Source organism: Rhinoraja longicauda, chromosome 30 (genome assembly GCF_053455715.1).
Source record: "Rhinoraja longicauda isolate Sanriku21f chromosome 30, sRhiLon1.1, whole genome shotgun sequence".
Classification (NCBI taxonomy): domain Eukaryota; kingdom Metazoa; phylum Chordata; class Chondrichthyes; order Rajiformes; family Arhynchobatidae; genus Rhinoraja; species Rhinoraja longicauda.
This window is the reverse complement of record NC_135982.1, coordinates 27,752,991-27,777,164: the sequence shown is the minus strand read 5'-3', so window position 1 is coordinate 27,777,164 and position 24,174 is coordinate 27,752,991. Positions and strand designations below refer to the sequence as shown.

Here is a 24,174-nt window from a genome sequence, read left to right as displayed (position 1 = left end):
TACAGCCATGAATATCTAGCCAGTAACATTTTATTTGATAATTAACCCGATTTAATCTCTAACGTAATATTGCTGCACAATGAACAGATAAAGATTGCAAAAGTACCTGAGAGATAAATGACCTGAAGTAAAGGTAGAAAACATTGGAAACACTCAACAGGACAGGCAGCATCACTCAAGAGAAATAATTATCCTTAAACATTAACTCATTCTTCTTTCCAGAAATGCGGCCTGGCCTGATGAATGCTTCCAGCATTTTTACTTTCCACATATGCGGCCTGTTTCCGGCTCTGTGTTTATTTCACAACTATGTACAACTATTTAAATGTTCAAATAAATGATCCGATTGTTTTCAGCGCTGCTGGTAGAGATAGTATTGGTTAGGACAATAAAATGTCCTAGCCAATACTAATTTTCATACAATGTTCATACAGCTACCCGAGAATTTAAAAAAAGACAAAAAGTGCTGGAATAACTCAGCAGGTCAGGCAGTTAATCTGGAGAACATGCATAGATGACATTTTGGATTGTGACTCTTTTTCAGTCTATTCAGTCTGAAGAAGGGTCTCGATCCGAACCTCACCCATCCATGTTCTCCAAAGATGCTGCCTGACCAGCATCTTTGCTGGAGCAACTCCAGCACCGTTGTCTTTTTTTGTAAACCAGCATCTGCAGTTCCTAGTTTCTCCATCTACCCGAGAATGAAGACAAGACCTCTTGGTTGAAATTCAAAACGGAAAGACAGCATTCTTCAAAGTGTAGAGTTCTCTCGATATTGCACTAAAGTGTCAGCCTAAATTTTGCAAACACGAATCAAAGTTTAATCAAAGGTCTTCTGTATTACAACTAAATCAAAGACAAGAGAACTATCTATTGCCTCGTTGTTGTGAGATTCAACATGTAACAAAGTAATAGTTTGCAGAGTACCTGCAGATTCCACATTATGCAATAATTTTGCATTATTTCTGTAGAACACAAAGCACTTTATTGAGTTCAATGTGCTTCCAATGAACTAAATATTGTAGTAGCCAATTACCCTAACACCTGGATTTAAGATCAATCCAGACAATGACAGAAGGAAAAGCAGTTCTAGGTAGGTATATGAGCACAGCAAAAAGATGCTCAAAATTCAGCATCAAATAGCATTAAAATTCTATTAATGGGCATCAGCAAAAGAGAAGTGCTTGCTTAAAGTTAGGGCTGAATGACATATTTCGAAAGGTTACTTGTATCCAAGAGTCTGCACTGAAACTGTGTACTTCAAATGGAAATTCTACTTCCTGGAACTAATATCTCTTACCTTGAAGAAAATGCGACTAACTCGTAATTCTGGAATTTATTTGCCTACTCGTGTTCTGCTTTAACATGAATGTGAAAATGAATGCAAAATGCCATTTGGTTAATAATTCATTTTTAAGCCAAATATGCAAAGCGGTTCACATCGAAATCCCTGCTCCTCCAATTACATTGGATCCTATCACTTGATAGGAGCTCATTCAAGTTCCTCCACATCCTTTGCCACTCATTCTTTGCCATGCCCTTCCCCCTTGTATCCTTTTTCTACAAGACCCAACTGATTTAAACTTCTCAGAATTAACTCTCCATATCTGACCTCTTATCCTTCTCCAATTTCATTCAGTCCCCACATGCCAGCTGTTCTTTCATCTGCCCAAACTATTAGCTTAGAATTTCCTCCCAAATTTTCTGCCATCTTTCACTTATCCCTGAAGATGTTATCTGATCCTTGTACCTATTCGGCTAAACCATTGCTTTTTCTATCGCCTCCTTATGTATTTTTGGATACAATTGTGCTAGAAATACAAGATAGCAAGGCATGTTAAAAATTATGTAACTGCAACTTGTTGTGGGGAATTTCAAGTTCACATATCTATTTCTGTGCTATTTGGGAGATGAAAACAAAAAAAAGGTAACTTGCTAATCAGACTAAGGATTCTTAAAACAGTTTGCATAATTGCATAATGACAAAATTAAATCATATTTTTACATACTGAGCATCTCCAAAACCACTGCCCTTTTTGGGGCAAACTTGAATTTAACCAGAAAATAACTAAGTTGTTCAATACTATCAAACCTGACGCATCTTCAACTGAAGAAAATATTCTGACAAACGTGCTTGTTAAGGAGTGCAAAAGAATCACAAGTATCCAGCAATCCAACCATCTGATGTAGAGTCCTACCACTCAAATAATTCATTTTTAAGCCAAAGGGGGCGTGGCTGTGTTCTGCAGCTGCGGCTCACCGGCAGTCTCTCTGTCTTTTTTGTTTTGTTTTTTGTCTATTGTCATCGTTTAATGTACGTTTTGTTCTATTTTTAACTCTATTTATGTGGTGGGTGGTGGGGGGGTGGGGGAAACATTTTTTTCTAATCTCCTCCTCAACGGAGATGCGACCTTTACCGTGTTGTGTCTCCGTTTGTGCTACGGCCTAACACCGTGGAGTCGGCGGCCTCCAGCTGGGATCGACCTTGAAGACTCCGGTCGCAGGGCCTGGACTTACCATCTCGGAGGCTTCGGCCGTGGGCCCTGCAGGCCGCAACATCTGGAGTTCACAGGTCCCTGGCTGGCGACCGGCTTTCAGGAGCTCCAGCCGTAGCAGCTTCGACCGCCCCGGAGCTCGAGGTACGATCGACCCGCTCGCAGGCCCCTCATCGCCCTGCGTGGCCTGGCCGCGGCACTTTCCATCGCCCGGTGGGGGCTCAGGACCTTCATCGGCCTGCTCGGCTCGGCCCTCGGACTTTCCATCGCCCGGTGGGGGCTTCAAAAGTCGGGAGCCTCGATCGCCTCGTGGCGCCACGGGAGAAGAATGAGGAGGAGATAATGACTTTTCTTTGCCTTCCATCACAGTGAGGGTGTGCCTGGAGCAATCACTGTGATGGCTGTTTGTGTTAAAATTGTACCTGTGTGTCCTGTGCTTTTTGTTGTCTACTGCCGGACCCTGTCGTGAGAGGACGCTGGCGCTGTTTGTTCGCCGCTTCTCCGTCAGGATAGTTTGTCTGTTTGTTTTTATGTTATGACTGTTTTTGTAAAGCGCTTTGAGCTTTTGGTAAAGCGCTATATAAAATAAATGCTTATTATTATTATTAAATAAGGAACATTCCATGATCTGTTCTGTTCACATTATCACAAATAACATAGTGAGAACCGAAAATAGCCTGAAGGAAAATTTGTAACACAATTTTTTAAGATTTAAAACTATACTTGTTTAAGTTTCACTAAACACTGGTTTGTAAGGATAATGTCACAGCTTAGAGGAAAAAGCGTCAAACTTACCTTGCCTGGGTCATCCTTGGACCGAGGCACTTTCAGGAAACATTTATTTAACGATAAATTGTGTCTAATGGAATTCTGCAAGAAAGTATTAAAAAGGGATTATTAAAAGGATTAAAGTCAATTGAGATAATCAAAAACACAAATAATGCAACAATACATTTAATATTTTGACCAGCAAAACATAAATGAAAGAGACACGATTTATTGGCAGTATCGTATTGATTTGCTTTCTCCCCACTCAATATATTAAAAGATCTCATAATTTGCTAATCCACAGAACCACAAGACAATCATTCATATTCTATCCAACCCCAAAGGTTTGTACTAAATCTCAGTTTAGCTTTTAAAACAAATTACACATGCACAGTGCAAGGGTTTGCCACAGGGAGAGAATGGAAGGGGAGGATGCTGATGGAAATCAGGAAAGTTAAAATAATAGGAAGTCAATAGCACAGGGAATTGGCATTTTTACATCCACAGTCATAATTCCAGAAAGTATTGATGCATTCCTCATGCAATGGACAACAGTGAGCATTTAGAGGATTGGATCCATATTAGTATCATTGACAAAGAGTGAGGCTCTCCAGGTGGACGATAGGAAGCCAAGAAAAATAATTAATAAGCAGACATCAAAGTCTTATTAATCTGCCACGTACTACTGACTATAGAAATACAAGGACAGCACAGAAAGCAAGGCTGGAGAAAATGTGCGGGGTGATAGATTTAAATTCAGGGATCTACTCGCAGTTTAAGGTGGAGTGAGACTTGTGCATAGTGAACAAACTTAATTTTTTATCGTTCCTCATCTTCTCCAATTTTTCCTCCTCTACCCCCTTTACACTGTACACACACTTTCGGATTATTTCAATTTCAAATTTAAATGTATACCATTAAGATTGTCAAATTTCTGAACTATCAGTTCTGAACCTTTGTTCTCTCCACCTTCTAAAATCACTAAATCAGTCTTTCATTTCTAGCAATGCTTCTGGCCCTTCTGGCTATGCTTTGCCATTATCTAAACTTTCCCCAGATGCACAGCATCTCTGGCAATAATTAAATTACCACTGGTCTGGTTGCAGGCTAGATCAACTAATGGCAGACAACATCACAGCTATTACAGGAAAGCAGAGTATTACCTGAATGGTGACCGATTGGGAGAAGGGGAGATGCAACGTGACCTGGGTGTCATGGTGCACCAGTCATTGAAAGCAAGCATGCAGGTGCAGCAGGCAGTGAAGAAAGCGAATGGTATGTTGACATTCATAGCAAGAGGATTTGAGTTTAGGAGCAGGGAGGTTCTGCTGCAGTTGTACAGGGCCTTGGTGAGACCGCACCTGGAGTATTGTGTGCAGTTTTGGTCTCCTAACCTGAGGAAAGACGTTCTTGCCTTAGAGGGAGTACAGAGAAGGTTCACCAGATTAATGCCTGGGATGGCGGGACTTGCATATGAGGAAAGACTGGATAGACTGGGCTTGTACTCGCTGGAATTTAGAAGACTGAGGGGGGATCTTATAGAAACATATAAAATTCTTAAGGGGTTGGAGAGACTAGATGCAGGAAGATTGTTCCCGATGTTGGGGGAGTCCAGAACCAGGAGTCACAGCTTAAGGATAAGGGGGAAGTCTTTTAGGACCGAGATGAGAAAACATTTCTTCACACAGAGAGTGGTGAGTCTGTGGAATTCTCTGCCACAGAAGGTAGTTGAGGCCAGTTCATTGGCTATATTTAAGAGGGAGTTAGATGTGGCCCTTTTTGCTAAAGGGATCAGGGGGTATGGAGAGAAGGCAGGTACAGGCTACTGAGCTGGATGATTAGCCATGATCATATTGAATGGCGGTGCAGGCTCGAAGGGCCGAATGGCCTACTCCTGCACATATTTTCTATGTTTCTATGTTTTCTAAGACTTAAAAAGTGGAACATTTCTGGTCACAGGATTTTTGGCCAAGTTTGAAGGGCAGGTTAAAAAAAATGGCCTCCAATATTGTTCAAACAACTGCATCCCAAAGGATTCTAAGCTGTGACCAGATATGTTGAATTGATCAAAAAAGGAACAATTACACCACTAAGAGGCAGAAGACCAAATACAACATCGCAGATATTGTTTTATCAACTCTCCATCACGACAATGTAGAACCATTCCAGTTCCAATAACTGGAAACAATAGCTCTGTTGCTCTCTGTACGGAATATGTAGGAGAGAACTGCAGATGGTTTAAACCAAAGATAAAGAGAAAATGCTGGAGTAACCCTCTCTCTCTCCATCCCTCCCCCTTCCCAGTTCTCTGACCAGTATGACTCTCCGGCTACATTTTATCTCTGATTACTTTGTTGTTACCTTCTCCCAGCTAACAATGATATATTCTACATGTTCCTTGATCTCCATCCCCCATTTATCCTGTTTTCACACCTTACATTTCCTTATCTATCTATCTCCCTCTCCCCTGACATCAGTCTGAAGAAAGGCCTCGACCCGAAACATCACCCATTCCTTCTCTCCGGAGATGCTGCCTGTCCCGCTAAGTTACTCCAGCATTTTGTGTCTATCTTCTGCTCTCCATATGGATGCTGCTTGACTACTGAGTATTTCCATTCTTTTTCTGCTTGTTTCAGTTTTCCAGAATCTGCAGATTGTTTTGCTCCAACTGGAGAGTCTTTCAGTCTAGTTTAGAGACACAGCATGGGGAACAGGCCATTTGGGCCATCGAGTCCATATTGACCATCGTTCACCCATTCAAGCTAGTTCTAGAATAAGAAAATAATGCAGATGTTGGTACAAATCGAAGGTATTTATTCACAAAATGCTGGAGCATTTCAGGAGAGAAGGAATGGGTGACGTTTCGGGTTGAGACCCTTCCTCAGACTGATTCTATGTTATCTCACTTTCGCATCCACTCCCCACACCCCAAGGGCAATTTTATAATTAATCTACAACCCCGCACATCTTTGGGATGTGGGAGAAAACTGGGCACCCAGAGGACCCCATGTGGTCCACGGAGAACGTGCAAACTCCACTGCGCCACTGTATCACCCTAAACTAGAATTACGCTGGAGCCTTTATTGGCAGGCTTGGATGTGTATCCAATAGCTTTCTCCTGTGCTTTAAATTTCTATTTGATGATCAAACGTGACTTCCATTAATCAGCAAAGCCACCAATAGCAATGTAATGCTTACAGATAGGTAACTATTGGAAAGTTGCAACCATACACAATGCCTTAGAGTAGATGTAAATTTCCTTTCATGCCAGGCAGCATCATTAACTTTTCAGGAGAATTAGATCAATAGTGCCAAGCCTTTCAGATTAAAAGCCCATCAGTAAATTACACCCCCCTACATAAATGCTGATTGCGGACAGCTCATTTTTTTAAAGATAGTTTTTCCTATGTTTGTAACAGGACAGCTGGAGCATCTTGAACACCCATTTTCACTTTCTCTTTTCTGATCAAATTTCACCAATATTACCAACCATTGTTCTGGTCAAACCACACTGATGCCATGGCCAAGAAAGAACATTAAAGCCTTTATTTCCTCTGAAGACCAAGGAAATTCGTCAAGTCTCCAACAGCTCTTACCAATTCCTACAGATGCACAGCAAAGAGCATTCTATTAGGATGCATCACAGTTTGATCTGGTAACAGCGCTTTGCAGGAAATTGCAAGGTTATCATATCATATCATATCATATCATATCATATATGTACAGCCGGAAACAGGCCTTTTCGGCCCTCCAAGTCCGTGCCGCCCAGCGATCCCCGTACATTAACACTATCCTACACCCACTAGGGACAATTTTTACTTTTTTTTTTTTTTACATTTACCCAGCCAATTAACCTACATACCTGTACGTCTTTGGAGTGTGGGAGGAAACCGCAGATCTCGGAGAAAACCCACGCAGGTCACGGGGAGAACGTACAAACTCCTTACAGTACAGCACCCGTAGTCAGGATCGAACCTGAGTCTCCGGCGCTGCATTCGCTGTAAAGCAGCAACTCTACCGCTGCGCTACCGTGCCGCCCAATTATGGATATAGCCTTGAAAGCAAGTACAGGTACAGCACTGATTTTGTGGCACCCTTGGTTCCAGAGCCTTGCTGGATTTTCCGTTTTGCCAGACCAACAAAAGTCACATTATGTTTTCTCTCTCTCTCTCCTCCCCCCCCACCCCCCCCTTTTTTCCCTTCTCTCGGCCGCCTCTCTGGCTTCAGAAACTCGTCGCAAATCTAACGGAAAGTGACAGCGGTATGGAATCAACCACTAAGTGTCTGCACATTGAAAGCAGTAAGAATGAAATGGGTTGTCACAGGATAGACTTTATCGTGTCAGGAGAAAACCAAAGAGGGTGAGAGAGAGGGAGAGAGAGAGAAAGATTGGAGATCTTCAGCTCTCAATTTTGAAAATAAATCAGCCTCAGCCCTTCTAGTTTGTGCCAGATTTAAAAGCTTAATTGTTTTCCTGCAACCCCCATTTTAAAAGCTCCTTGCATATTCTCCATGTTTAATATGTTAGGAGGAGAAAGGAGCAAAGGATCAACACGGAGATCGAGAGGCAGCTGCAGAGACAGGCGGGATGCATGCAGAGCTCAAATTGCTGCTACTTGGTGACTTTTGCAGATGGAGCGGATGGGTGGGGTTAATACGATTTTTAAAAAAATCATAGTTTACATTTAATTTAAAAGACCATCCACGGCCAGAGAACCGACCTGCTCCGCACCTCAGGAATGTAACAAACTGCCCGTTTTCAGTCAGCCATTTGGCTACGTACGCGAGGTGGCAGGTTGTGATCTAATATTCGTTTCATGTTTATGTATTAACTTTTGAGGTATTGAGAATTGTTGTGATGCTGATTTGGAAATAATGTCTTTATTTCTGATTTTTACCCAGAACAGGTATATATGGCAATTAGGATTACTTACTTTTTGATAATTGGCACGTCTTGCCTGCAGTCAGGAAAACAGACCATTTCCTATGATACCTCCCCGTAAGCCCCTTACCTTTCCAGTACCTTACTTTAATGTTCACAATTTCTGAAGGGTTCCGACCATATTTAGTTTAGTTTAGGGATACAGCGCGTAAACAGGCCCTTTGACTCACCGAGTCCAGGCCGTCCGGCAATCCCCGCACACTAATACTATCCTACACACTAAGGACTATTTACGATTTTTTAACCAAGCCAATTAATCTTTGGAGTGTGGGAGGAAACCAGAGAAAACACACGCAGGTCACCCACAAGTACACAAACGTATTAACTCCAAAAGGACAGCACCCGTCGTCAGGATCGAACCCGGGTCTCTGGCACTGCAAGGCAGCAACTCTACTGGTGCTGGAGGTTACTCAATACAATTGGCATAATAAACAGGGCCGTCGAACAACTGTGGGCTACGCAGGTTACATCCTTTTTCTATATCACTAACTTTACCAAACAACTTGCAAGATGCAGCAATTTTAATTTTCTAATTTTGAAACACCAATGAAGGTTGTGCAAGATGTCCAGAGGCTGACTGAAAGTAGGTGTGCTACTAACGTAAAGCAATTTTGATGACCAGCTAATGTGATTTCTACGTCAGAGTAAATATATAGAAATTGTAATTCTGGATTAAAAATTGCAACAATACTTGCAGAATATCGAAAAATGCATCAGTCAATATTCAGGAAGTTCTTTCAAAGGCATAAACAGTTTTATCTGCGAACCCAAAATGTCTCCATTCAAGACAGAATTTGGATGAAAGAGTGTCAAGGTTCAACCTTTTCTCATACTTATCATGAAACTGAAGACTGCAATTCAACCCACTGGATCCATATCTGCTCCCAGGGAGTAATCCCGTACGTCCCATTCCCCCTTTATTTCTCACTGTCTCTGAAGTTTATTCCTGTTCAAACATACCTATCATCTCGCTTTTAACCTACACTACGGAGAAATTTACAGCAGCCCATTAACCTACCAGCATTTCTTAAGGATGTGGGAGGAAACCAGAGCTGCTGGAGGAAACCCATGCAGTTAGTAAAGGTGCAAACTCTGCCCAGACACCACCCAAAATCATTACTAAACCTAGGTTCAAGGAACTGTGAGCCTGCAAAGTTAAATGCTGCATCACAATGTTGCCCTTTCATTCAAATGCCTAATTCCTGCTTGTACGATACATGGTGTTTTCCTTTACAAGATCAAAGTGATGTGATTACCATAGTGATGTATGGAACAGACAGACATACAAGCATAAGCATTATGAAAGCAATTACATAGGGTATGGTAATAAAGTTGTTACGCAAGTTATACTGACGCATGAGGCAAACAAAACTGCTAAATTTCAGTTCAAAGGTCAGTCTCTTTCAGTTGAGTCATAAGAGAACTATTTAGTACGTGGAAAGGAATATGACCTAAGACAGGTAATCCTATTACTGCTAAAGAAAGAACAGGGATTCAGTTGATATGCCCAAGGGCAAAATAGAAGCTTTACACTATTGCATCATATTTATAGAAGAAATCAAGATATGTTGTCAGGTATTCCCTCAATTACCTGGTGAGTTTATGCACAGATTGATTATGCCACAAATCAGCAACATTCTAGGATTATTCACAAAATGCTGGAGTAACTGAATGGGACTGAAGGCTGATAAATCCCCAGGGCCTGATGGTCTGCATCCCAGGGTACTTAAGGAGGTGGCTCTAGAAATTATGGACGCATTGGTGATCATTTTACAATGTTCTATAGATTCAGGATCAGTTCCTGTGGATTGGAGGGTATCTAATGTTATCCCACTTTTTAAGAAAGGAGGGAGAGAGAAAACGGGAAATTATAGACCAGTTAGTCTGTCATCAGTGGTGGGGAGGATGCTGGAGTCAATTATAAAAGACGAAATTGCGGAGCATTTGGATAGCAGTAACAGGATCGTTCCGAGTCAGCATGGATTTACGAAGGGGAAATCATGCATGACTAATCTTCTGGAATTTTTTGAGGATGTAACTAGGAAAATTGACAGGGGAGAGCCAGTGGATGTGGTGTACCTCGACATTCAGAAAGCCTTCGACAAGGTCCCACATAGGAGATTAGTGGGTAAAATTAGAGCACATGGTATTGGGGGTAGGGTGCTGACATGGATAGAAAATTATTCACAAAATGCTGGAGTAACTCAGCAGGTCAGGCAGCATCTCAGGAGAGAAGGAATGGGTGACGTTTCGGGTCGAGACCCTTCTTCAGACTGAAGAATATTGGTTAGAATATTGGATAGAAAATTGGTTGGCAGACAGAAAGCAAAGAGTGGGGATAAATGGGTCCCTTTCAGAATGGCAGGCAGTGACTAGCGGGGTACCGCAAGGCTCGGTGCTAGGACCGCAGCTATTTACAATATAAATAAATGACTTGGATGAAGGGATTAAAAGTACTATTAGCAAATTTGCAGATGATACTAAGCTGGGTGGTAGTGTGAACTGTGAAGAAGATGCTATGAGGTTGCAGGGTGACTTGGACAGGTTTTGTGAGTGGGCGGATGCATGGCAGTTGCAATTTAATGTGGATAAGTGTGAGGTTATCCACTTTGGTGGTAAGAATAGGAAGGCAGATTATTATCTAAATGGTGTCAAGTTAGGAAAAGAGGACGAACAACGAGATCTGGGTGTCCTAGTGCATCAGTCACTGAAAGGAAGTATGCAGGTACAGCAGGCAGTGAAGAAAGCCAATGGAATGTTGGCCTTCATAACAAGAGGAGTTGAGTATAGGAGCAAAGAAGTCCTTCTGCAGTTGTACAGGGCCGTAATGAGACCGCACCTGGAGTAGTGTGTGCAGTTTTGGTCTCCAATTTTGAGGAAGGATATTCTTGCTATTGATGGCGTGCAGCGTAGGTTTACTAGGTTAATTCCCGGAATGTCAGGGCTGTCATATGTTGAAAGACTGGAGCGGCTAGGCTTGTATACACTGGAATTTAGAAGGATGAGAGGGGATCTTATCGAAACATATAAGATTATTAAGGGGTTGGACACGTTAGAGGCAGGAAACATGTTCCCAATGTTGGGGGAGTCCAGAACCAGGGGTCACAGTTTAAGAATAAGGGGTAGGCCATTTAGAACGGAGATGAGGAAAAACTTTTTTAGTCAGAGAGTTGTAAATCTGTGGAATTCTCTGCCTCAGAAGGCAGTGGAGGCCAATTGTCTGAATGCATTCAAGAGAGCTAGATCGAGCTCTTAAGGATAGCGGAGTCAGTGGGTATGGGGAAAAGGCAAGAACGGGGTACTGATTGAGAATGATCAGTCATGATCACAGTGATTGGTGGTGCTGGCTCGAAGGGTCGAATGGCCTACTCCTGCACCTATTGTCTATTGTCAGGCAGCATCTCAGGAGAGAAGGAATGGGTGACGTTTTGGGTCGAGACCCTTCTTCAGTCTGAAGAAGGGTCTCGACCCGAAACGTCACCCATTCCTTCTCTCCCGAGATGCTGCCTAACCTGCTGAGCTACTCCAGCATTTTGTGAATAAGTACCTTTGATTTGTACCAGCATCTGCAGTTATTTTCTTACACATTCTAGGATTATGCTGACCTTTAACAAGAATTTAATCTCAGTGCTACTAAATTAGGCTGGACTCAAAGTCACATGGAAATGGTCAGAATTATGATATGCCACAAGCAGTCTCACAGCTTTTGGGTGGGCATGTACCGAGGAATGGCCATCTGGGTTGGTTAACTCCAGTTAACTGGCAACCACACAAATTGCAAGACTGCAGCAGTCAATATCATTAGAGGCACGTAAATAAACCAAGGAACGATTATGTTATTAAAGGAAATGCACCTTGGGGAAACGATAAATCATCAGGATTTTGTGTGTCCTTTGCACAGTTCGAGTCACGATTACAGCAATCGGCATCAATCTTGGTTACTTTTGACTATCATGAGCTACATTCCATGACATCGATATATTCCATGACATCGATATATTCCATGACATCGATATATTTGCCATACATTTCACTCGTGTGATTTTTTTTTTAAAAATCAGGAAAACACAATGAGGGCAACAACAAGACTTTTGAACAACAAGAAGTATTTTGTCCTGCCCCCCCCCCTCCCTTGACATCAGTCTGAAGAAGGGTCTCAACCCGAAACGTCACCCATTCCTTCTCTACGGAGATGCTGCCTGACCCGCGGATTTACTCCAGCATTTTGTGTCTACCAACAAGAATTACTGCTTTGAAAACAACCCACATACCAGAAGCACTTAGGGAAGCACAGTGGTACAGCTGCTGCCTCACAGCACCAGAGATCCTGGTTTGATCCTGATCACAGGTACTGTCTGTGTGGAGTTTGCACATTCACTGTGTGACCTCATGGGTTTCCTCTAGGTGTTCCAATTTCCACCTACATCCCAAAGACACGTGGGTTTTGTAGGAAATGGCCTGTAAATTGCCCCTAGTGCGTAGGGACTAATTGCGAAAGTCGAATAATATAGAACTAGTGTAACTGGATGATTGATGGTCTGCGTAGGCTTGGTGCACCAACGGGTCAGTCTCCATGCTGTATCTTTCAATCACTCACTCAATACAAATAATACTACAAGAGTTAAAATCAAAACACTGGAAGAACCCAGGGAGTCAAGCAGCATTTGTGGAGGTAAAGAAATGACTGATGTTTCAGATCAACATTCCAACCTGCCTGTCCATCTGTTCCCTGCACTACTATGGTCATCATTTCACTTTGATCATGCAAAGGAAGGTACTGAATGTCATTCAAATGAGTTAAATGGAGGAATGAGACAAATGAGTTAAATGACAGAATGGTGGTATAACATTTAATGCTGCTGGCTCAAATGTCCTTGAACCCAGATTCAGTCATGACCTTCGATGCTGTCAATGCAGAGTTTGCAAATTCACTAACTGCATGGGTCTCCTCTCACATCCTAAAGAAATAAGACCTCTAAAAACTCGCTATCTTCTCTCTACATTCAGTCCTGATGCAGGAACTCAAACCAAAATATTACCATCCCTTTGTCTTCACAGATGTTGCTTGACCCACAATGTACTTCCTGCAGTTTACATATTGCATTAGATTCGACCAGTTGCAGTCTCGGGTCTCCAAACCACAAAAGTTACCGTGAGTTTGCAAACATAGCATAAATTCCCCCTCAACCATTTCAATTTTCTTAAATTTTCTTAAAATGATTGGTTATTCCAATAAAATAATTTACATCGTCCTAATTGAGGGAGCAATATTGGCCAACAAAACTCCTTGTTGCTCTTCAGACACAAGCCTAACCATCTTACATTGAGTTGAACCGGCAAATGGTGACTTCATTTTAATTCATACTCAGAAAGCATTATCTCCAATAATAGTTGACGTGATATTTAAAAATGTACACTCATGTTCCAAAATAGCAATTGACCACAATCATGCTTCAAAGAATTGCCAACCGAGGATAGCTAATATCCTTTGTGATATGAACAACATTAGTGACACCCAGCATACCATAAAGTAATTGTTGCTTTGTGTTCCTATGGGGCAGTCACGCTTTAATTTTTTTCTATAAGCATTTCACTTTCCGCTTCTCTAATAGGTACCTGCTCATATGCAATTCCAAGAGATACCTTCCTGCAGCTAAGTGACCAAACTGTAATTGGGCCTGGAAAGCCATCAAACTCTGCCTGATCTTTTTCACTCCTCTTCATTTCATCATGCACCAAAATATACTTTTGCATTCTTCGAACAAAATACATTTTCCATGTATCAGTGCAATCATTACTTTTATTAAAACTATATTATTATATTGTCATTGGACTACACTTGGCCAATTTTCAACTCTGATCCCTGTTTTTATAACACGATGTTACAACTACAACATTTTATGAACTCAAAATTAAAAATACCAATGTTCCCATGGGAAAAAGGTATTGGAAATTTAGGATCTTTCAAGCATCTTAGTTTTGTTCTGCTCTTCAGCTCCATCTACCCTCCATTCCCTCACACCAGTATGCCTGTGGTAACTCCAATTTACAATGAACTTGCATCAACTGTCATTTGTGAAACAAAATTCCAAATTTACATCATTCTATGTGCAGAAATATTTATAAACACAAGGAACTGCAGTTGCTGGTTTACAAAAAAAAGACAATGTGCTGGAGTGAACCAGAGAGCAGCGCTGAACTACTATCTACCTCTTTGGTGACCCCTGCACTAAACGTTATTCATTTATCATGTATCTATACACTGTAAATGGATCGAATGTAATCATGTATTGTCTTTCTGTTGACTGGTTAACACACAAAGTTTTTCACTGTACCTGGGTACACGTGACAATAAACTGAACTAAGTAACTTGGCAGGTCATGCAGCATCTTTGAATAACAAGGATAGTAGATGTTTCACCCGACGCAAAGCATCACCTGTCCATGTTCTCCAGAGATGCTGCCTGACCCACTGAGTTACGCCAGCGATTTGTGTATTTGATGCAGAAATATTTAGTACCTTCCCACCTGAAAGATCAGACCCTAATTTTTAGGTTAAGATCTCAAGCAATGGACACCCAAGATGCTGAATACATACTACTTTAAAAAAGATATTCTTTGAAGTAGATGAATTTTCTTCATTCCAAATTTCCCAAACATCTTCAAATCTGCCTAAATAAATATAAAAGATCATGGAAGAACCCTGTTGGGAATCCATAATACCTGTTATCAGTACCAAACTAAAGTTAATACTGTTGCAATTAACCTAGGCTAGAGTATAAATGAAGTTTACGTCACAAGGCAGAGTCTTTGGATATGCCTTTTTCTCCCTGTATCTCCCTGTATCTGGTGACAAGATGGTGGAAGGGGTGCATGCGAGCATTGGAGGGCGCCTTATGAAGAAGCGCACTACTTTTTACCTTGGGACGGGGTGAAGTGTGTTGTGCAGAGTAATCCAGTCTATCAAGTTCACAGACTCCTCGCAATGCAATCTCTGCAGTCAGGGGTTGCCCGTGTTCTATAATTGTTATGGCTTTGAGGAATTACAGTGCTTCTTTCAGTACTTGAAGTGGTTGTTCAAGTTTTGCTTACACCTCAGTCTCACTTTTATTAACTGAGCACCCAACGCAGTGCACCCCTGGGCCTAACCAAGTTGGCCACTTACAGTAGACCTCCCGATTCCTCCATCCTGAATTTCTCTCTGAGGGTATGTTTGCGTCTGGGTTCCTGACATCCACTCAAGGCAATAGGTGCACATCCCAGAGGCTAGAATTCGGATTGTTTTTAACTTTTTTTGTTTGGGGAAGTTATTTTGGGGGGAAAACCCCCACAAAATTGCACAATTTATATGATATTAATTGGATTCATCTAAAAAACAAAAGCAGTTACGTATCCTGGGCCTCTCACAAGTAAATACATTTAAACATTCTATTTGCTTTTTGCAAATTTTCAAAGATTAAATGGAGCACATCTGAAGAACCTAATTTGGATACACATTAAACAGAGGATGAAAGCCAATAACTAATTGCCCATTAACATTTACTATTTTGTTACAAGAGCCCTGCTGGATGAAGATCTCTTGCCAAGGGTTGGCATTTGTCAATAACCAGGAATAATGCCAAGTCGAGCTATTTGAAACAAGGGTTTTTATCTCTCCTCCTACGGCAGTCCAAGTCCAAGAAATTATCAAAATCTTTTTTTCTGCATGGGCCTTCTGATCTATAGATGAAATTGGAGAAAAATACACACACAAACCCTTGTTGTCTGAAAAAAGATGAACACGGACTTCATGTTGGAGTCCATGTGAATTCAAACTGATGTTAATTCAATGGTATCTGGGATTAAGGTTTAATGAAAAACATTGCCATAGTTGGAGAATTGTTTGTGTTAAACTGCAACGTGAACTTAATATTAATTGTCAAAGAAGGATCTCGACCTGATAAGTCACCTATCAGTGTTTCCCAGAGATGCTGCCTGACATGCTGAGTTACTCCAACAATTTGTGCCCTTCTGTGTAAACCAGCATCAGTTTAGTTTATTGTCATGTGTACCGAGGAACAGTGAAAAGCTCTTTTGTTGCCTGCTATCCAGTCGGCGGAAAGACAAAATGTGATTACAACCAAGCTGTCTACAATGTACAGATACAGAATAAAGGGAATAACGTTTAGTGCAAGATAAAGTCCGATTAAAAATAATCTGATTAAAGATAGTGAGGTTCTCCAATGAAATAGATGATAGGTCTGCAGTTCTTTCTTTCTTAATATAATTCTCACAATTTAACACTTTATGTTTTAGTAGGGGAGGGGATTTTCATCCCAAAAGTTGGTAATTTACAGGACTATTGTTACACTGAAACTCTCCAGTATCTTGCACATTTCACAGATTAGAGCAGGGAACAAGGAAGCAAGTGACAGGCTAGCCGAGTGATAAGGGAGAGCAAATACGCCAATGCCTTCCCATAACTTGCATTCATTAATTTTCCAACCATACACCATGCCAGGCTCTGTGAACATCCCTCCAGCTCAGTACAACATTTAGAATTATAAGATGATGTCTTCACCCATCACAACAGCCATTGTGGCATCCCATAACTCAGCCGAGTTGAAGATCCAAGTCAGAGGCGTTTGTTTTCTCCTTAGAAAGCACCCAGGAAATGGAACAATTTTTCAGAAACTTACCTTCCAACCACTGCCAGCTTCTCTGTAATAGGGAAAGTTGTCACAGATCCACTGATAGATCTCACTGAGTGTCATCTTCTTTTTTGGGGAGCTGTTGATAGCAAAGGTAATGAGACTGGCATAACTGTATGGCGGTTTGCCGTCTTTGTTCTGTGCATCCTGGTCCAGGGTAGTGTTTGGGTCCAGAAGGGAACTTTTCTTTGTAACGCCACCACCCGCCACATTCTGAGCAGCATCAGCTTTCTGAATGGCTGCCCTCATTGTCAGCTGTGGCAGCCAATCCATGGACGTCAGGCTGCTCTCCAGCTCTGACGTCATTGTGTTGTATCACTTCTCCACCAGCTCCCAAAATGAGTTTGAAACCCACACAATAGATCTTCCACGTCCAACACAGAAGCCACACTGCAGATAATCCCCAGACTCTTAATCCTCTGCAGACTGAAGGGAAGTTGTCTTATTCTAAAAAAATAAAAGAGAAGGTTATAATTCAGTTCAAGAAATGTATTAGAAAGCAATTAATTTCAATAAAATCAACTTTGGCTTTGCATTAAAATTCATTGTAACTGGGAACCATGTCATTAGTCTTTCTCAACATGTTCTTGCCAACAATGCCAAGTGTCACCCCCTCACGCACATTCTCTCACTCTGACATTGTTCGGGATGGCTGGTGCAGAAGAGCCAACAAACGAGGATTGAGTGCATGGGATTGGGTCAGCAGCCAACAGAAAGAAAGAGAAATAGTGGGCACGCAGAAGATTCAGTCTGTCAGGCTGCCTTGTCAATAAAGGGTTTGGTACTCCCAGGGCTGAATTGAGGCCACACCTTCCATGACCCAGGCAATGCAGAGTGTGATGCAACTACACCTAATGGGCCAATGCTCAATTCCTGGCCCTTGCTGATAAATGATGATTTACAACAGAGGAAAGATGGCAACTAGTTCTCATCTGAAGCTGCAGAATAGTAACATTTTGCACAGGTTACAAAATGTTTTAATCTCATTTAAGGTGGAATAAGCCCAGGAATGACTGTGCCTTAATTAGCACAATACTTACAGAATAATGATCACTTTTCTGGAATTTGGATCAGGAATTCAGCTGCAAATATGTATTTGAAGGCCTTTTTGCAAGTGTGGCAGTCATATGTGGGGACAACTGAATAGAGAATCTTGGAATTATGGTTTCCAGTCAAAGTAACTGTTCACATAGAAATATGCAATTCTTTGCCCTCTTCCGCAAACACTATCAACTCTCCCCAACCAACAATTAAACCTCAAACTGTTTGGTCTTGCTTTTCACAATTTCAATAATTCAGTCAAAGTTTCCCCTTATAAAAAAATCAACTCCCGTTCTGCTCATGACCACTGATTTTTTCAGACCAAGGATTGAATGAATTTTACACATGGGTATATTCATGAGGTCAAGGATAAACAGAAAAAGCAGGGAGGCAGGAAGCACAAAAGAATGGAGAAAGGCAACTATCTCCATTTTTTTGTGCTTCCTCCCTCCCTGTTCAAAACAACAAAGATGAAATACAAAAGACATGGTGATTGGGAGACAAGTAACAATGCAATTTGGACATACCTGTAATATTATAATGTTGTATAAGCAAAAAAAAGCAATTTAAAAGTTATTCAAGCAATGCTTTCTGAAAGGTGACCAAAGCAAGGTAAGGTAAGAAAATAACTGCAGATGCTGGTACAAATCGAAGGTATTTTAAAGCAAGGTAAGGGGTACCTATCTTGTGAGGGATTAAATAGTTCAGCATATGGGGCAAAATAGTGGGTTCCAGAAACTACGATGGAAACATGTGAATGTTCTACCTCGGGAATTAAGTGAGAAGATAGAGTGGTCACACAATGGTACACGGACATTGAGAAATTTGAGTGTCAGAGACAGCCAAGTCACAAATTAATTTTCAAATTAAGATAATAATTCTGAATACAATCATCTAAGAAACCCAACAGAAATCAGTAAGAACGTGGAAGACAAAAGTAACTAGATTTAAGAATGGATAGAATAGGCAGACATAGTTTTAGAAAAGTTTATGTTTACTGTACAGGAACTAGAGGCCAGAAAGGAGTAGAAGAAATGAACTCTCAAGGTGATAAAGGTATTCACATGGAAGTAAATAGACGAGGAATAAAATTAATTTTCTTTTTTACCCATGGGCACAACATTGCGCTTCATTGACTCACAACTGAGCTCAAAGATTGCACATACCGTGCAACATAAGTTAGTTTCATCTTCCCACCCAATTAATTATAACCAGTGGAGTAAGCATTGGCCACAATTGCTATTTTCCTTCAAATTAATGCCTTTACACGCCCAATAAGCCAACAGTTTCTGAGGACGGAAAGCTAGGTTTAACCAGACAAAACACATCACCTTCCCACCAGTGTCATTGCTGACATTCTCTTTTATGTCTTCACGTGCAAAGTGTCACCGAAATGGAACAGTGCACAACAAAATACCAATATGCTCATGCTGCACCTCATACACACCCAAATCTGAAGTGAATCCTTTAAAAAAAATGTGCACGTGGTACCAAAGATTTGTAATTCCACACCCAAAAACATCATCCATCAACATAGTTTTCCATGAACCTCTTACTTTTAAAGCTTCACTTTTAAATGAATCTTCAAGTAGAGGCAAGCCTCTGTAGTGGGGAATTGATTGGGCTACTCCACCGATCAAACTTCATAACTATATTGAAGTGACAGTTTTTTTTGCATGTAACTGATCTCAGGCATCAACCATTCACAACAATTCTCTCGTGGGAGGGAGGAAATTAAATAAAATTCTAATAATCAGGCATCCATTTTTTCAGAAACCCTCACGGTTTGTCCTCTGGCTCACTCATTAGACTGGTGTGACAGCCAGGGTGCAGAGTGCGAATGGCTACAGATAGAAATCCAGAGTGTAGCCAATGGAGCTGGACAATGGGTCAGCATCTGGAACACCAGGAGTTAGGTATATGGGGGGGGGGGGGGGGGGGGGGGGGGATCGTTGCCAGAGCCGAGGCTGGAGTGCTTGTATGTTTCCCCACTCCATTTTAGTCACCATTTTCTCTGTACTACACAATTAACATTTTTTTTAAACAGTGAAATATATGTATGTTGAGCCTCAATTGGAATAACATCCAATAACCTGGAAAATCTACACCATGTCAACACCAAAATGATCTCAATGAATCCAGAACCAGGGGTCACAGTGTAAGAATAAGGCGTAGGCCATTTAGGACTGTGATGAAGAAAAACTTTTTTACCCAGAGAGTTGTGAATCTGTGGAATTCTCTGTTACAGAAGGCAGTGGAGGCCAGTTCACTGGATGTTTTCAAGAGAGAGTTAGATATAGCTCTTAGGGCTAACGCAATGAAGGGATATGGGGAGAAAGCTGGAACGGTATACTGATTTTGGATGATCAGCCATGATCACATTGAATGGTGGTGCTGGCTCGAAGGGGCTAATGGCCTCCTCCTGCACCTACTTTCTATGGTTGAGATTTGGTGTGGGAGAAGAGGAGCAGGCAGATTTTGTTTTTGTCAACACAGGGCATGGGAACAGAACATTTGGCATCTCATATATTTGCCAATTTCCCGATCAAGAGTCAACTTGCAGTGTAGAAGCATATGGTCTACGAATCCAATTCAGATAATTGTCCAATTGTTTCAAGGATTAAATATAGAACAGGGAGATGTTTTTCAATTAATTCACGCTGTAGTTGAATCTGATTATAGAAGCAGATGACCAACTTTCAAGAGATGAGACGGGGTGGGAGCTGCTTTACGTCCTCGTCGTCCACCCTGGGTAGTTCTACGGAACTGGCAAAATTTGCAGCAAAGCGTCAACTCTGAAGTACCAATTGCTACTTTTGATTGTTGTAGTTGACATACGAAAGAAGAAGAGATGAGACTATCATTTTCTCACCAACGTAAAAGGAACAATTTTCAATACAGCTTGCAAGTACTAAATTACCTGTACAATTTTTATGTAGATAGAAATATGGCCATAAAAGTTCGATAATGAAGATACACAACACTTAACCAATATACTCAACAGATACAGAAATGGGAGTGATTCGGTAATTTAAGAACATAAGACGACAGGAGTAGGCCACTCAGCCCTTAAAGCTAGCCTCGCCATTCAATATGATCCTGACTGATTGCACAAGTCTCATCTCTTCTATGCAAGTTTTCCATAGCCTTCTATCTCCTGATATCTCAAAAACATATCTACTTCCTCTTTAAATACCGCCAATGATCTAGCCGCTACAATCCTCTGGGGTAGGGAATCCCAGAGATTCATCATCCACTGCAAGAAATAGTTGCCGCACGTTAGTTTTAAATGACCACCCCTAATCTTGTAATTATGTCCTGTCATTCAGAAATCACCCACTTGTGGAATTACCTACCATGTTATGTCCCTTAAGGATTATTTGTGTTTCCTCATTCTTCTAAACTCCAAAGAATACAGATCTAATTTCTTTCATTGCTGGTGGCAGAACAACCCACTCATATCAGGCATTATCTGAGTGATTTATTTTGCACTGCCAACACATCTTATCTTAAGTAAGATGAGCAAAACCACTCTGTTTTCACAAGTGTTGCTAATTTCCAACACTATTGCAATAAAGGTCATTGCCTTCCTATTATCCCAAGTTGCAAACCTGCGATTGTCAGTCCTACTTACAGCTAATAATATCAGCATGACAATATATTTTCCTTTTAGATCTTGGTATAGACACTAGATTTACTATAGATACACATGTTAGTCACTAAGAAGTTTGTCATGCCACAGAAGCAATTGTACCCTGGACCAGCTTGCTGGAGTGGAGATCTCACAGAATAATTCAAAAAAGCAAAAACAAAAAGAATTCAATTGCACATAGATACACAGTGAATGGAGGGATATGGATCATGTGCAAGCAGAGGAGGCGAGTTTAACTTGGCATCCTGTTTGGCACTGACGTTGTGGGCCGAAGGGCCAATTCCTGTGCTGTATTGTTCTATGTAATCAAGTAGTTTCGAAACTACATTAATCTCTTTATCTTCTTGGTTTTGGCAAGAATAATTTCAGACATCATAGGCAGCATGTGATTCCAGTATCCAAGAGAAAATCCAACATTGAGTGAACTATATTTCTACACAAAAAAAAGCCATATGGTTAACATTCCATCATTAAGATTCCAAAGAATTATTTAATATTAAAGATGTTTGGATTCTAAAGATTTACTACTTCAAGTCTTTCCAGGCATAACTATGGATTTTGGGAGTTAATCTTAAAAATACAGTATTAAATAAAAGCTGCTGTACACTATTTTAATGAATGCAAGTGATATTCAGCCACACACTTAACCTGATGCAGTCTCTTTTGTGAACGTACTCCCAAGGCGCTGATAAAGATGTTCTAGGATTTAGACCCAGCACAAATGGTGGAACATAAGGAAGGTTTGGAAGTTTGAGACTTGGAGGGGAACATGGTGCGACCAATCACCTAAATCCCTTGTCCCTCTTGGTGGTCGAGGTTGTGGGTTTGGGAAATGTTGTCAGGTTATTCTGGGCAACAAATGGAACACCACAGCAACCGTGCACCATTAGCAGGAGAATGGATATTTAGGGTGATGGACGGGATACAAATCAAGTACATCTGCCCTGATTGGTGCTGAGCTTCTTGATTGTGATTGAATTCAACCAGGCAAGTGGACAGGATTCCATCACACTGCTAACTTGTGTCTTTGAGAGTAAATGAAAAATAAAACAAACTGCTGATGCTGGAAATATGAACTAAAAACAGAAAACACTGCAAAAACTCAGGCAGCATCTATGTTCCGTCTGAGGCCCTCAATCGGAATGGAGTAAGATAGAAGCTTCACTAGGTAGCAGACAAGATAGAGGTGGGCAATAAATGGAACAAGAGAGAATTTCCCTGCAGGTCACACTAAGCAATGAAATGAAAGAAGGAAAAAGGAAATGCCTGGGAAAAAAAAGGGAATCTTGAAGACAGAAAGAACAACTGAGCAATCTCAAGTTGAAGGATTCAGCATGGAGTTACACAACATGTTCAGGGTAAAGATGGAGTGAAGTGCTGCTCCTTGAACTTGTGTTGGATGTCGTGTTGTAACAGTGCAGATAAAATACAATACAATATCTTTTATTGTCATAGTACAAGTACGACAAGATTTTTGAATGGCGTTAGACGTAGATCTTTGTGGCAGTAGGATGGTGAATTTAAGTGCAGATAACTGGAAGCTTAGATTGAGTGCAGAAGTTCCACAAAGCAATAACTTAATCTACATTTTGTGTCTCCAAAGCAGAGGCAGCCATATTTGGAACACAGTGCAATTCACTAAATTGGAAGAAATGGAAATGAATCATTGCCTTACCCAAAAAGGATGCTTGGGCCCTGGATTGCGGGAAAGGAAGTGAAAAGAAAGGTATTGCACCTCCTACAGTTGCATGGGAAGATGCCATATGATGGGGAGTGGTGGGTACGGACAAGGAAATGGAACAGGAAACAATTCTTTCAAAATATTGAAAGGGGAGAGGAAGCAATTGAATCTGATGGTGGAATCTTGTTGGAGATGTGGAAATTGCGAAAAATGATTAGTTGAACGCGGAAGCTGATGGCATGGAAAATAAGGAACTGGGAAGCTGTTCTTGTTCTTTCCAGAAGGGATGAGAGCAAAAGTGTGGGAAATAGATGAGATGCAATCAAGAGTTCTGATAGAGAGGAAGCAATGGTTAAGGAAGGAGGAAGACATTTCCACGTGAATTGTTTCATCATTCAATAGAAATGGAGGAAAAAAAGTCCATATAGGAGACATGGTGGGAAAAAGGTATCATCAGACTTGTGGTTGTTGATAATGGCATCAGCGGTGATGGACATTGAGGCTCCCCGTCCAGAGAACATTCTGAGCCCTTGCTCCCTTTAAATCATACGAGGAACACTGGTTGGTCAACTATGATAATAGATAGTGATCACAAGCAGAATTCCCTGCCCATATTTGACCTGATGCATCAGATTTCATGAGGTGGGGGAAATCCTAACAGCCGTTTCTTTCTACCTGGAACCCAGGAAGGATCTGCTCTGCAAGTGGGACAGGAAGTTCCTTGCAATTATAATGGAGAAATCTGACATATGGACTGCAATGTATGATTCTGTCAGTGTAACCTCAAACCAAACCCCAATTAGTATTTCAGCTCTCCTAATTGAAATACTAGTCCTTTCTATGCCTGCAAATGCAACAGAGTTGGGAACAACCTTGCCGTAGGTATCCAAGTCAAGGTGAAATGAT

At 41.2% G+C, this 24,174-nt stretch overlaps 1 protein-coding gene across 12 annotated transcripts in view; it reads right to left on the bottom strand.

The window, feature by feature from the left end:
- The window catches only part of foxj3 (forkhead box J3), an 84,974-nt gene that overhangs the window by 38,261 nt on the left and 22,539 nt on the right, over nt 1–24,174 (bottom strand). For 11 of the 12 annotated variants that reach the window (XM_078425637.1, XM_078425639.1, XM_078425638.1 and 8 more), the window contains 2 exons: nt 16,883–17,341; nt 3,291–3,365 (listed from right to left, as the gene is read on the bottom strand). In XM_078425637.1, the coding sequence (XP_078281763.1) occupies nt 3,291–3,365; nt 16,883–17,200 (393 nt within the window). In that variant the 5' untranslated portion in view covers nt 17,201–17,341. The remainder of the gene's footprint in view (nt 1–3,290; nt 3,366–16,882; nt 17,342–24,174) is intronic. The other variant, XM_078425643.1, reaches the window with a different exon arrangement.